This window comes from Paroedura picta, chromosome 2 (assembly GCF_049243985.1).
Source record: "Paroedura picta isolate Pp20150507F chromosome 2, Ppicta_v3.0, whole genome shotgun sequence".
Classification (NCBI taxonomy): domain Eukaryota; kingdom Metazoa; phylum Chordata; class Lepidosauria; order Squamata; family Gekkonidae; genus Paroedura; species Paroedura picta.
Window position 1 is genome coordinate 161,905,876 of NC_135370.1, and position 15,624 is coordinate 161,921,499.

General features: G+C 46.7%; 1 protein-coding gene across 1 annotated transcript in view; it reads right to left on the reverse strand.

The window, feature by feature from the left end:
* Positions 1–15,243, reverse strand: part of CLMN (calmin) — a 92,181-nt gene extending 76,938 nt beyond the window's left edge. The window contains exon 1 of the mRNA XM_077323589.1: positions 14,882–15,243. Within this exon, the coding sequence (XP_077179704.1) occupies positions 14,882–14,963 (82 nt within the window). The 5' untranslated portion in view covers positions 14,964–15,243. The remainder of the gene's footprint in view (positions 1–14,881) is intronic.
* Positions 15,244–15,624: the final 381 nt, after the last annotated feature.

A 15,624-nucleotide genomic window follows, 5' to 3' on the forward strand; every position in this document is an offset into this window, starting at 1 on the left:
CTGTTCCTCAGGGTCCCCTGTGCCCCAGGAGCAGCATTTGGAGGAATTTGGAGCATTTGCAGCATTTGGCTGCGGTGGAAAGGACACGCAGCAATGGGTTTAAACTACAAGTACAACAATATAGGCTAGATATCAGGAAAAAAATTTTCACAGTCAGAGTAGTTCAGCAGTGGAATCGGCTGCCTAAGGAGGTGGTGAGCTCCCCCTCACTAGCAGTCTTCAAGCAAAGGTTGGATACACACTTTTCTTGGATGCTTTAGGATGCTTAAGGCTGATCCTGCGTTGAGCAGGGGGTTGGACTAGATGGCCTGTATGGCCCCTTCCAACTCTATGATTCTATGATTCTATGAATCCAACAGGCTGCTATGGGAGAGAGGGGAACATTCTCTTCCACTGGTGTTAGGTGCCTCCTTTGAGGAGAAAAGTCAAATCTGGAGCCAACCTTATACACTAGCATTTCCCTTTCTCCTCATCTTCTCAAATAACCTCAGCACACGTCACAAAATGGAAGTCATTCTAGTTAAGTGTTCTGTACCATTCATATACTGCGTCACTCTTGAACTGGACGTTTCCTGTTAAATCTGAGTAAGTAACGAAAAAGGCAAAAGAGATACGTTATTTTGGCACGGCTCACCCTTTCCCCTCCTCTGGTAACTCTAGAGAGGGGGGGATGGCAACATTTAATGGCTTCTTTCCATGACTGTGCTTCTGAGAACGTCACTGAGCCTGACTGGTCAAGTTTTCATTGTTGCTATTGTATCATATTGTTGGTGATATGGCTTTGTATCTTCTGTAATTATGGTATTTAAATAACTAGGTTGTGCCGAGCTAGGTTCAGATTCATGAATGTGTGAAGGTGCCTTATGCTGAGTCAAACTGTTGTTCAAAACAAAATCCAATCTATAATCAGTTTTCTCAGATATGGATACGAGACACTCCCAACTGTTGCTAGGTAGGCAAAATGTAAAACCAAGTCTAGGATTGAATTAAATAAACAGATGTAATAGGAATTGCAGACATATAATTTTATAACAACAACAAAAAAATTAACCACCAACAGTGGTGATAGCTGATAACAACTGGCCTCCCAGCTTGAGGTGCGAAAACACCTCACACCATTTCTTCCCAGTTATTCGTCAAATCAGAATTCCGGAATTCATCAGTAAGGGACGACCCATTCCGAGCTGGTCCACCACCGTAGCCTTCACACCAGTACAGTTCAGGCTGAATAACTACCAATGTATCACATATAATAATATAGCTTTTGAAATTCAGCTGTTCCCTGACTCCCAGCTGGGGGTAGCTGGTGGGTTGGTTGCCCCCATCTTTTGGAACTTGTATTTTAATAATTGGTTATAAGGGTTTTGAGAGCCTCTTGTGGCGCAGAGTGGTAAGGCAGCAGACATGTAGTCTGAAAGCTCTGCCCATGAGGCTGGGAGTTTGATCCCAGCAGCCGGCTCAAGGTTGACTCAGCCTTCCATCCTTCCGAGGTCGGTAAAATGAGTATCCAGCTTGCTGGGGGGTAAACGGTAATGACTGGGGAAGGCACTGGCAAACCACCCCGTATTGAGTCTGCCAAGAAAACGCTGGAGGGCATCACCCCAAGGGTCAGACATGATCCAGTGCATGCACAGGGGATACCTTTACCTTTACCTTTATAAGGGTTTTAGGGGATTGTATTGTTTTTACCTTTTAACCCACCACAAGCCGGCTTTGCTGAGAGTGGCGGGCTAATAAATCCAAATATAGTAGTAGTAGCAGTAGTCGTAGTAGTAGTAATAATAATAATAATATGGATGCCTACTGTGCCTGCAAACATAGAAGCATGTGTCACAGAGGTCAAAGCATGATTTGGTTTCATTAAGACTCAGATAAGAAGATGGTTTTCAACAAGCATCTTCTTCCCTAGGTAAAATGATGGCAAGAAGAACGCTTTGGGGACCCTGCTGGGAAGGAGGGCAGGGTATAACTGACATATTAAGTAAATAAAATTGTCCCTGTGTTATAACAAAACATAGATCTATTAATTTCAATTTTTGCAAAAGGTGACACCTTCTGTTACACTAGAGGAGAAACTGGAAGTGCTTCTTTGCTTAGTGAAAAAAAATCGGGGGTGGGGGGGAGGTCTGGCAGGCCACAGTGCAAGGTCATTTCTAAAAGGAAGGAAGAGTTCAGAACTATAGCATTCACAGCAGCTTTTATACCTTGACACCCCTGCTGTGGAACAAACTATAACAGTGGAAATAGCCTTTAGCACCACAGCAGATAGCCTTCTCTCTCTAAAAAAAAGAATCAATGGCAAAACTCCCTACAGGTTTCAGTAAGAGCAAAGTAAACATTCTGTGCCACTTCAAAACCCCACTGGCACATTGAGATCATGCATCACACTGGGTGGAAAGACAGATTGGATTTTTAAGAGGATGATTGATGTACCAGACCTATTACATCACGTTATCTGATGTGAGCTGCCGGATTTTAAAAAATCCATAATATATTCAACGATAACTACAGTGCAATCCTATGCAAAATTATCTCTTCTAAGTCCATTGAATGTGCTTAGAAGGGCATAATTCTGCTTTGGATGGCACTATTAATTACAAGGTTCAATTAATTCCAGCACTCATTTCACCAGGGATGCATAAGAATGGACACAATGCTGCCACTTTAATTAAAAATAAGCAGGATCAAACGCAATGCTGTCAAACAAACCCCCTCTCACTCCTGGCTGTTCAATTTAGATTTTGCATTATAAAAATTATTCCCAACCTAGAAGGATATAACGGGAGCAAGCAGCACAGTAAAAGGGAGGCTCTCTTGGTCCTTGCTCTGCACCATGCCTTGGACTTATGCCCATATCGTCTCACCTCTTGGCTGATGCACTAACTAAAGGTTAACTTGGGGTGCAGTTCAAGTTTACTGTTTAATTTCAGCAGGACTTACTTTCCCATAAGGCTGAGATCCAGGTCAAAATTATTACAACTGTGCCTTACTGCATTTTCACTTTTAGCATTTGCCAGCCAATACTTTGGAAGTCTGCAAAGCTCCTTCCAAGCAGCAACAGATATGCAATTTTAAGGTTGGTATCCGAGGAAGGCAGACTTGACTCTCTGGCAGGTTATATCTGGAAATCTTGTTTGTCTTTAAGATGCTACTGGACTTGAATTTTGTTCTTCTACAGCAATGGTACTCAGCCTGTGGGTCGGGACCCCTTTTGGGGTCGGAAGATCCTTTCACAGGGCTTGCAGCAGGGCAAGCAGCTTGGCTGGCAGGATACCATCTACACAACAGCCTTGCAGGGTAGATTGAGATAGAGTGTTTGTCTGGAACAGCGGAAAAGATCGGCATGGTGGGACAAGAGGCAGAACTGAACTGAGAAACCCCGGGGGAAAAAAAAACAATTTATATACAGTCATGAACAATGGATCTTCATGCCATTGGTCAATTACAGTTTAATTTCTGTGAAAGAACACTCGCCTAGTTTTATGGTTGGGATCACCACCACATGAGGAACTGTATTAAAGGGTCACAGCATTAAGGTTGAGAACCACTGGTCTACAGGTAAGTAAGGCTCAAACACAGTACAAGTCTACTCAGAAAAGAAAAAAAAGAACTTGCACAATCTGGAGCTGGAAGACAAACATATGAATAGTAAACCATCCTATGCTAAAAGCTCCCCTGCCCCCCACCAGCCATTCCCATCTCAGGCAATTTTATGCCAATCAGATAACATTGCCCCCCCCCCCTTACTAGGTGCATGTTATAGTAATTGCCTGTAACTGTTTTCAGCACAGCTATCTCAGCATGGCATAACTTATTTTCCTTTCAAGCGGACAGCCGTTTTGATCTTAAGTAGCACAACAAAATTTGGGACCAATGGCACCTTTAAGGCCAGCAAAGATTTATCCAAGGCGTGAGCTTTCATGTGCATACACACTCCTTCGGGCATTCTGCATGCACACGAAAACTCATGCCTTGAATAAATCTTTGCTGGTCTTAAAAGGTGCCGTTGGACTCAAATCTTGTTATTTTTCTCTCACTCAGCATGGCGCATAATCGCATGTTTCATGTTAAATGTTGTTCAACGTTCCTAGCCAACGGTGGCTTCCCACAATTCACTCATTATTAATACAACCCTTTCTTTTGCTGGGAGAAGGAGAAAAGTCTTCTAAGGAGTCAACCTGCCGTTTTCTAACTTTCTACGCTCTTTGGTACACTGGCTGGTTGGATAAGAAACTCCTTTCACATTCTTCACATTCCAGAGCATGGGGGGGGGGGGAGGCAAAGGGATGCCAACCAAGCAGGGCTGGACTTCAATGCTGCCCTGTTTGTACAGGAAGTACAATCCTACACTGTACTCAACACTCCCTAATTGCTCAGGGCATGGTGTCTTTTAGGACGTTTCACTGCAATCCTAAACAGAGTTGGTCAGTGGGCTCAGAAGGGTATAACACTTTCTAAGTTTGTACCTCGTTATCTCCTAATACTCATCTCAGCCTTTCTCAAAAATTTTACCACTGAGAACCCCCTGAAACATTCTTCAGGCTTTGAGAAATCCAGGAAGTGGCACGGTCATGCAGAATATGGGTGGGAAGCATAGCTGTGGACACACCCACCTGGGGCCCCTCCCCTTCCTACCGCCTCCAGGCCCATCACTGGCCAGTTTTCACAAAATCCAGGCTGAGAAAACCTGGTTGCTTCTTATTCTTTCTTTTTAATGTACTTACTTCATTTATACAGAACTTTTCCCCACCATGAGTACCAAAGGGGCCATACATAATTCTCCTCTCTTCTGTTTTATCCTTACAACAACCCTGTGAGGTAGATTACACTGAGCAGGGATGGATGGGCCCAAGGTCAGCCAGCAAGCTCACATGGCAGAGTGGTGATTTGAACCTGGCCCTAGTCTCCCAGACCATAGTCCAGCACCGTAACTGCTACACCACCCTGTCTCTTATTGACAGTGTCCTTGAAACGCTTCCAAGAAGCATAACCAGAGCTTCCAAGGGGACAGAGTATGAAAACCCCTGATATAGAATGTTAAAACTAGACACCTGCAGCTAAAAATCTGGCTGGGTGTTTCAGATCAATATGAGGACTTCATCTTTCCACAGCTGGTCATATGGGTTAGCTTAGAACTTGGATGCTCCTTATTAAATAACGTTCACATGAGGTTTGGGAAAGAAACAGAAACCTTTGTATTGTGGAGGAACTCCCCCTTGGACAGGAAAGGGAATCTATCTAAGGAGAGAGCATGCAGAGAGCATATCTTGCCGTCATGGCAGTTAGAAAGATAAGCAAAAGAAGTCAGTGGACTGGACGGAACCCCTAAGGGTAGCTTTCGGGGTAAACAAAGGGACAACAGGCAACAGGAAGGATAGAGAATCCAAACTATCTAGTTTGAAACTCTGTTTCTGGTTAGCCATCTGACGGAGAGACTGATTCTGTGAAGATTCAAGGGGGTGGCAGGTTACAGTGGATGAGCGATAGGGTTGTGAATGTCCTGCACAGTGCAGGGGGTTGGACTAGATCAGTGGTCCCCAACCTTTTTATCACCGGAGACCACTCAACGCCTTTTCCTGAGGCCCCGTGGGGGGGGGGGTAGTTTACTCCTCTACTCTCAACCACTGCCCTAACGCTCTCTGATCGCTATGGTAATGTTTAAACATCCCTTCAAAATAAGATACAGACACGCCACAACAATGAAGTGTGTTGTAAAGGGCTGGGGGGGATGAAGCAAAGGGCCGGGGGGGGGGGGGGGAGAAGGCGTCCTTCAGGGCCCACCTCCAATTAGTCGAAGGACCACATATGGTCCACGGCCCACAGGTTGGGGATCGCTAGACTAGATGACCCAGGAGGTACCAACTCTATGATTCTATGATTCTAGCCTTGCTAGCTCTAATACCTACTCCCACCCAAAACCACCAGTTTTCCCTGCATAAAGAACATGAACCTGTCTTTCACTTCCAACAAAGTGCAAATTCTTTCCCACACCATTTCTTCCCCTTTCCTCCCTCTCTGGCCCACCACCTCCTAGAGCGGCAGCTTCTCTCGGTCTGTTGCCTTCTCCAGTCCCCACTACCTCCAGGTTCTGGAGTCTTTTTGGCCTCGCCCTCATGATAATTTTAACAGCTCACCAATAATTCTGTGGCACTCTTCAATTGGCCTCACCCCTCTATAATATTAGGATAGTTCAATCAAACATTGCCAGAGTCTTTGTTATTAGCACTATAGCCTTTGATATATTACACTCTGAATGGGATTTTTTTTTTAAGAAACTGCTAAAAAACAATTTTTAAAACCTTCCAACGATTAATCAGATACCAAATCTTGATTTGCACATTGGTATAAAGTAATGTCCCATGATCCATTGGAAAGATATTGTGCTATGATTGAAACCCGAACAAGAGCTTGTTTGCATGACAGATGGGTTATTAAAAAATCAGAGTGGGGTCAGACCAATGGTCCATCTTGTCCAACATCCTGGTTCCAAGGTAGAGTCTGCACTTTGCTTTTTATCCTCTCTCAGCCCAAATAAACTCCTCCCCTCTGCACTGTATTCTATTTCCATTTTGATTTTGGGAGCTTTAAATTTTCCCTCTGCAACATCCATGATTGATTCGCGGTGACCCTACCTTTCCCCCTTGATATCCAGGAGCAGATATAAGTCGCTATATTTGAAAAACCAGCTTTTAAAGCCCCCAGTATAAGTGTAGATCTTCTGCGTTTTGCCAGATTAACTTCCTTCAACACTGACGTAGGAAAGCAATCTTCCCTGATTGGTCAGGGCATCAGTTCCAGGTTACAAGACTTCCTACCCAAGATTTATTTTTCCCTGTTTTACAGTGACTGCGCTCAAGAAGCCCACACTTCTCTCAGCAGAGATTTGCCTCGTTACCTGCCCCCCCTGCTCATTCAGGAAAATAAAAATAAACAAGTAGCTTTGCAACCACCACTCTCCTCCCAGCTCTGAGCTTCCCCAATCAAATGCAGAACACTTTCTGTTTCATTTCAGGGGAGGGGGGTAGGAAGGAAGAAGGTAAAGGTATTCCCTGTGCAAGCACTGGGCCATGTCTGACCCTTGGGGTGACGCCCTCTAGCGTCTTCATGGCAGACTCAATACGGGATGGTTTGCCAGTGCCTTCCCCAGGAAGGAGGAAGACCTGGGTTCAAATCTGCATTCAGCAGGATCGACAACGGGAAAAAACAAATTAAGTGCAGAAACAGCCCAAGAGTGGTCAGTCAGATATAGGGATGGGTGCTTTGGCGCCCAAAGTGGCCAGTCTCTCCCGGCACAGACAGCACCGTGCCGCGGGGGGGGGGGAAGGCACAGGTGTCAGCGGAGCTCTGCGTCTATGTGTGTGCGCCCACAGGCTCGAGCGTCCAGTGGTCCCCAACCTGCGGGCCGTGGCCCGGTGCCGGGCCGCGAAGGCCATGGCGCCGGGCCGCGGCTCCCTCTCTCCCGCAAGCTTGCGGCCCGGGAAGCTTCTTACTGCGGGAGGGCGGGGAGAGGGAATCAGGGCCACGCCCGCGCATCACACATGCGCGAATGCACCATGCGCGGCCGAAATCGCGCATGCGCGGCCCGCTGCCCTGCCGGTCCCCAGCCTCAGAAAGGTTGGGGACCACTGCTCTAGTCCAATATTACAGAAGGGCCAACAAGCAGGGCCAAAGGACAACAGCCTGGACCTTATGAGTGCTCCCAGCAGTCTGTTCTCCCCCACAAGAGCGAACGTGCTTTAGGATTTCTGGCAGAAAACAGACTGGCTTGTTGATATGCAAAAGCCCCAAGACCACATCCCATGCATCCTTATCAGGTTCCTTGGACTTAAAGGGAATTTATGCCCTAGCAAGTGTGTGTAAGACTGTAGCTAATTAAAACAGAAGTGTAAACTTAGGCAGATTGTGAATGGGTGGGCAGGAAGGGTTGTGTCAGTGCTTGGCTCTTGTGGCCCTATCTTGCATGCATAGTGAATTGCTGATTGCCAGTTTAGAAGGCAAATTTCCTCCAGCTCAGAAATGTCAGGGATTCTGGTTTTCTTGGTTGGGGGGATTATCTTGGCAAGAAACTGGGGTCCATGTGGATGGTCCGGTAGCTGTGAGTTTCCTGCATTGTGCAAGGGTGTTGGATGATCCTGGAAATACCCTCCAACGCCATGATTCTAAGCCTGCCTCTTTCCCTCTACAAAATGGTGGAAGGTTTGTTATACAAGAGATATCAGATCAGTTCCAATCAAGCGCTGCAATTTATTTCTGAGCATATTCCATAGCTGTACTAAATGCATTTGCAGCAGGTACCTAATGAGAATGACATGTAATCCCAAACCTATTATTTTAATACAACTGTGTTTCAGTTTAACAGCAACGGTTGATTAAAATGATTGAGATGATACATTAAGTAAATTGTTTTGCCATCCCCGAATATAAAGCTGTTCTACTGTTAACTTTGGTTGGCCGAGCCCCTGCTAAGTCAGGCTCGATGTGAGAACATAACTTGCTAGAAATATTTTCTCTGTACCAAACGACAATGGAATTGTTTCATTTTTCATTTAGCCCATCAGGAGTAGCTAGGAACAACAAACATGTGCTTGATTCTCTGCAATAATGACACTTATTTTCATCAGACTGTGAGTCAAACTGCATTCAGACAGACGGCTGTAATTCTTGCAGATTTACTTGGTGAAATTTGTTTTCCAATACACAATACACTTTTCTGTCTGACCCAACCAACACAGGGCTTCTTTTAGGGTGATGCTGCTAGAATCAAGTTGAAATCTATTAGGGGAGCTTGGTCTGTTTAGCCTGAAGAGGAGACGACTGAGAGGAGATCTGATAACCATCTTCAAGTATTTAAAAGGGTGCCATATAGAGAGGATGGAGCAGAGTTGTTCTCTCTTGCCTGGAAGGACGGACCAGATCCAATGGGATGGAATTAATGCAAAAGCAATTCTGTCTAAACATCTGTAAGAAGTTCCTGACAGAGTGGTTTCTCAGTGGAACAGGCTTCCTCGGGAGGTGGTGGTTCTCCATCTTTGGAAATATTTAAACAGAGGCTGGATAGCCATCTGATGGAAAGGCTGATTCTGTGAAGGTTCAAGGGGGTGACAGGTTACAGTGGATGAGCGATAGGGTTGTGAGTCTCCTGCATAGTGCAGGGGGTTGGACTAGATGTCCCATGAGGTCCTTTCCAACTCTGTTATTCTATGATTAAAGAGCTCTATGCTCCGCCGCCACCAACCGGCTAATGGTCCCTGACCCTAAAGATGCCCGCCTGGCCTCGACCTGGTCCACAGCATTCTCTGTCCTGGCCGGCACCTGGTGGAACAAGCTCCCAGAGGAGATCAGGGACGGAGCTAATGCAGTTCTGCAGGTCCTGCAAAAAGGAGCTCTTCCACTAGGCATTCGGTTGAGGCCAGGCATAACCAACTACGTCTGAAGGGCCCCTGCTCCCTCCCTCCCAAAACTCCATCAAGGCGCTCTGGAACCGTTTGACTGTCACACTGTTATAATTATCAGTTATTAATACTATTGTTACAGTTATTTATATGCTATGGATTGTTTCATGTATAGTTTAGACGTTTTATGCAAACTGCCCTGAGCCTTCGGGGAGGGCGGTATATAAATATAATAAACAAACGTACAAAGCTGTGTTATACCAGGTCAGAGCACTAGCTTATCAAGGTCAAGAGCACTGGTTCGTCAAAGTCAGTATTGGCTACTCTGACCTTCATCTGGTCTCAGGCATATACCTTTCACCTACTGTGATCCTTCTAACTGGAAATGCTGGGGGATTGAACCTGGGACCTCTATATGTCAGGAAGATGTTCTGTCATTGATATATGGCCTCTGGCACTCTAACATGACCAGCACCTCCAAATAAAGCTATTAGTTGTTCAGAAAAAAATTCATTTAAGTCCCAAATAGGCATCCTTGGCCATCGCATTGCTATCTCCAAGTTGGAAAATACCTCAGGATTTTGGGGGTGAAGCCTGAAGATGGAAGGGTTTAGGGAGGGGAGGGACATCAATGGCCATAGAGGCCACCTTCCAAAGCAGCCATTTTCTCCAGATGAACTGACCTCCATTGCTTGGAAATCAGTTATACTCCTAGGAGACCTCCGGTCATCACCTGGAGCAGGGATGACCAAACTGTGGCTCTCTGGATGTCCATGGACTACAATTCTCATGAGCCCCTGGTAATTGTAGACCATGACAATAAGGAAAGTCACAATTGGCTACCTGTGACCTAGAGGCTAACTCTACTCAGCCAGCAAATATTTAAGGTTAACAATTCACCTCAGAAAGATTTTAGAAAAGCAGGATATAAATAATATGTAAGCAGTAGGGCTTATTTCTGTGAAGACGTTAGCAGGAGTAGGCTGCAGGGGCAAATCCACATCTATTTATATTCGCAACCATCTTGGGCTCTTGGCTCTGAACAACAGGTAAATTGGAGCCAGCTGAGTCTTGCTCAACATTTACAGCCAAATGGTTCATAACTAATAAGTACAGCTTATTCTGTGGTTATTTTACGCCCATATCCACAGGTACACACACCAATTTACTGTTTGGCCCTGCCTTCTCTTACCTCACTTCTGAACTTGGCCTTAAGGCAGGCTTTCACAAAACCCTGGGGTTTCCCAAACGGGTGGGAATTAATTTTTAAAATATTTGTTTTAATTTGTTAAAAATTTATCAGATGATATGACCATATATGGTCCTGTCGACCTACCCACCCCTCCCCAAATGGCCAATGATGGGCCTGGAGGGGGCGGGAACGGGAGAGGGCCTAGGTGGGCATGTACACAATTATACTTCCCAACCATATTCTGCCTGATTGCACCAGTTCTGGGGTTTCTCGAAGCCTGAAGAATGTTTCAGGGGGCTCGCAAAGTTGAGAAAGGCTGCCTTAAGTTGACATCCAGCATTTGCAGAATTCATCTTGTTATATAAATCTCATTAAACTGAAGCAGATCAATACAATGGTGAGTTAGTTCCATTAAAACAATTGGACAACATTACCTTAAAGCCAAACATTGCTGAACTATCAGGCCAATTCTATCAGGCCAATTTATGAGCTTCTTGTGGCGCAGAGTGGTAAGGCAGCAGACATACTGTCTGAAGCTGTCTGCCCATGAGGCTGGGAGTTCAATCCCAGCAGCCGGCTCAAGGTTGACTCAGCCTTCCATCCTTCCGAGGTCGGAAAAATAAGTACCCAGCTTGTTGGGGGGTAAATGGTAATGACTGGGGAAGGCACTGGCAAACCACCCCGTATTGAGTCTGCCATGAAAACGCTAGAGGGCGTCACCCCAAGGGTCAGACATGACTTGGTGCTTGCTCAGGGGATACCTTTACCTTTACCTGCCAATTCTGCACACATCTATTCAAATGTATGCCCTACTGACTTTTATTCCCAGGCAGGTATGCTCTGGATTGCAACCCAAGCAACTGAAAATCTACTACCTCTATCAACTCAAGGAATATCTTCTCAGGGATGTGTATTTGGAGACAAATGTTAACTTGGAAAGTATACTGCAGTATGAAGACAAAGATTATGTGGCCTGCAGCTCACAAGCAAATTAAATAGTGCTGTCACTTTGAACAGAGAGAAAATGCTTGAATGTCTAGGTTCACATAATCCACAGAAGCCCCAAACAGATATACAATACAATCAAGATCCATTTATACATGTTCTGCCAAGGAATGATCATGTTGGATCTGAAGTCCACCTGGCCTCAACCATTACCATGGTCTTTTTGGTCCTGACCCCTGCCTGGTGGAATGAGTCAGAAGAGCTAAAGGCCCTGTCAAAACTAGTTCAGTTCTGCAAGGCCTGCAAGACAGAGCTCTCCCATCAGGCATTTGGTTGAGGCCAGGCTGACAGAAGATCTTGCCCCTCCTCTGATACTCCCATTTGTACCAACATCCCTGGAGACTGGCAGCTAGGGGAGGGATTGGGCGAGAGGTACATCAGTTGGGGTGGTTTTAGTTGGAGATTGTTAAATGTTGGGGGTTTTATGTATTGTAATTTCATTGCTGTGAGTCGTACAAGTTTAATAAATAAAATAATACAAAATAAACTCACTTCAGTTTCTTATTGGTTTGCTCTTCCAAGTACTGAACCTGGAGAAACGAAGATTTCAAAAGCTCTTGGAAGGCCTTTACCTTGGTTTGCCTTCAGAGAAAAATCATGTCATGTTTTTTTAGCAACAATAAACAATGAATTGACAGAAATTAGTGCGGTTTTCACATCTTGTGAGTCCCTGTCCATACAGACAAAAAGTTGGAAGCTGAGCAACGTTCACATAATAGTGCCTCCCCACTTCTTGCAGTAGTCCACTGAAATTCTGCTCTGGTTGTCAGGGGACACCTGTCAGCTGGTAGGCAGTGAAGGCGCACAGGCCTGCAATGGAAGTGGGGACATCCAAACGAACGACACCTCCCTCCACTAATATTAGGTTGTGTTCCACTGGCTGAAGTGCCATGCCAACCACAGAAGGGCACCTTCAGATCAAACCCAAGAACAGCAGCATGGTGGCATTCACAACTGCTGAATCCAGGGATGACGAACAGAAAACTTTGAACATCCACAGAACAGACCCTTGAAACCCAATTAAATTGCCCCAAGCACTTCCCCCCACCACTTATGAGCAGTATTGCATCAGTGCTTGATTAACTACTAATGCCACCACAAAGTGCTGTTATTAGTCACAAACATTCCAGAACATATTTCATCTAGAAGTTAAGGAACATAGCCTCCCATGAGGAGCTCTATATGAAACTGACCAAAAGAAGATCCTCTTTGTTGTTGTTGTTAGGTGCGAAGTCATGTCCGACCCATCGCGACCCCATGGACAATGATCCCCCAGGCCTTCCTGTCCTCCACCATTCCCCGGAGTCCATTTAAATTTGCACCTACTGCTTCAGTTATTCCATCCAGCCACCAAGAACCTCTTAGAGGTTATCTATACACATCCTGACCTAAGGTGGCTACAAGATATGGTCGTGGCTGCAAGATATGACCTTCTGAACTGTGTAGAGTGATCGTATCTATTACATTTCAAAGGGCTGTTGTTGTTGGGATCTGAAGCTATGTTGTTTAGAACCACTGTTGGATAGTTATTGTTGTATTTGACTATGTTGCATGTTGATTCGTTCCATGTATCCCCTCTCTGATGTTGTATGTAAACCGCCCTGAGCCATATGGAAGGGTGGTATGAAAATCAAATAAATAAATAAATAATAAAGTGTCATACCTGACTCTTTCTATGGTACTCAGCCTAACTAGGCATGGGTGTGAAAGTTGGACAGTGAAGAAAGCCGACAGGAAGAAAAGAGCATTGTGGATACCATGGATCACCAAAAAGTCAAATAAATGTGGTCTGGATCAAATCAAGCCTTACTTCTCTCTAAAAGCTAAAATGACCGTCACTGAAAAAAATAGCAATGCTATCAAAAGTTGAAGGCACCAAGACAAGATGAAGACCCAACATGGGATGGATTGACTCAGAAAAGGAGGCTCCAGCCTACTGTTTGCAAGACTTCACCAACGCCATTAATGACAGGATGTTTTGGAGGTCATTAATTCATACAGTTGCTATAAATTGGAAGCCACTTGATAGCGCATAACCTATATACATTACTCTCTCCCCCCCTTCCATTTTATCCTCATTACAATCCCTTGAGGTAGGCTGGAAGCATGCTTGTCTGGTACAATGAACTCCCACGGCAGAGTGGTGACTTGAACCTAGGTTTCCTAGATCACTCTGACCAGCATAGTTAAGCGGGACATAAACTGAGATCCTGTTATTTCAAAGTTACTCAGTTTACTAAAAGGGCTTTACAAAGTTATCATGAGACTGTAAATTCAGCTCCAAGCCCCTCTTCAAGATACAAATTGTGGTGCTGTCCGGCTGGGTGAACACTGTAAAGTTTTTAATTCTCTCATGACTTTTTCTATTTGCTCAGAACAAGGCATGTGAACTTGTTTCTTCATCAAACATGACCTGGGGGCGGGAGTAATCACCGAAAGTAGGAACAAATTATTACAACATCTCTAAAACTTTCCTTGCCTCTTGCTACCTGTATCCGCCTACCTACCTGGCATGTTTCCTTCATTCTGCGAAACTAGCAGCAATTATGCCTGGGTGGGAGGAAAAGGGGCTAATCTCTAAAAAATCAAAGCAGACACCTTGAAAGTCCACTTACAGCCAGAGTGGGCGGAATTCAGTTTTGCCCAGTCTGCTTGTTTGTTTTTCCAAGAATTATGATAATCCATTAAATGTCTTGTACAGTTTACAAAGCAAAAGTTGCAGCCAACCGGATCTCTTGAAATTGGCTACCGGCCCACCAGTCCACTATGGTCATCTTCTCCCCTATCCGGACTTGGGTTGGGAGAAGCGGCATCTCCTGTTTGAAGCAACCAGCCCCTTTTGACTGTTCATAACCCCTCAGCAAACCCCCACCCCCCCCAAACCCACGTTTCTCTTTTTGATGCCCAGTTCTTCCTGCAAGTAGGAAGCAACAGCAGGCGGCTATTTTAAGACATCTGGTGTTTTAAAAGAACCCTGGGCCTTCTGAGATTCCCAATCTAAATAGGGGGGAGAGGGGGCTGGTCCTCCAAACTCCACAGTCCAAGCAGCACTGGAGAAGGAAACCGCGCACAATGCAATTGCACAGGCGGGATTGGAAGGGGGGAGAGAGGAAGGAAGCCAGGACCGGGAGTTTAAAGTCCCCCAAATCGAATCCATCTGGAAGCCAACCCGGAGGGGAGGGGGGGCGCGCGCTGATCCAGACGCACGCGCAGCCAAGCATCTCCGCGAGCGTGCCCGAGACCGGGAGAGAGAGAGAGGGGGGACGAGGGGGGGAAGCCTTCAATTTTTTACCTTGGAGGTTTTGCACTCGGATGTCGCTGATCTGCCCGATCAACTCCTCCCGCTGAAACCAGTCCCATTCGTGGCCGGCCATGGGGACGGGCGGCGCGCGGCGGCTGCGAAAGGGCTCCCCCCTCGCTCCCGGGCGCCCAGCGGGAAGCGAGCGCGCGAGGCGGAGGAGGGAGCAGGCAGCGGGGGCAGCAGCAGCAGCAGCTCTGGTTCAGCAGCGCAACGGCGGGGGGGAAAGAGTTGGGCGGGCGGGCGGCCCGGGAAGCCACTGAGCGGCACGGGAGGCTGGCTCCGAAAGCCCCGACACCTCACGCGCAGGGAGGGTGCAGCGCGCAGGGGAGGAGGCGGCGGAGGAGGAGGAGGAAAGGGGGGATGCCCAAGGTAAGGCAGGCAGCCCAACACCTCCAAGCGGGCACTTGCCAGCCCCTTCCTCCTCCTCCTCCTCCTTCCCCCTCCCTCTGTGGCCGAGCAAGTTTTTAAAGGGCCGCCGTCCAGCCGGAGCTTGGCGAGGCGCACGCTGCGCGCTTGGGCTGTATTCGGCGTGACGCAGGCGCCCCCCTCCAGCACCTGGCTAATGTTTACTGGGAAGGCGCCCGTCCCCACACGCGCACCCACGCCTCCACCCACCGCCCGCCCGCCTCTTCTGAGGCAAGCCCGCCTCCTCGGCCGCGCTCTGCAGGGGGGCGCGGGAAAAGCCGGCGCGAGCGCGCTCGGAGGAGGCCGGGGGACAGCTCCGAAAGTTGGCC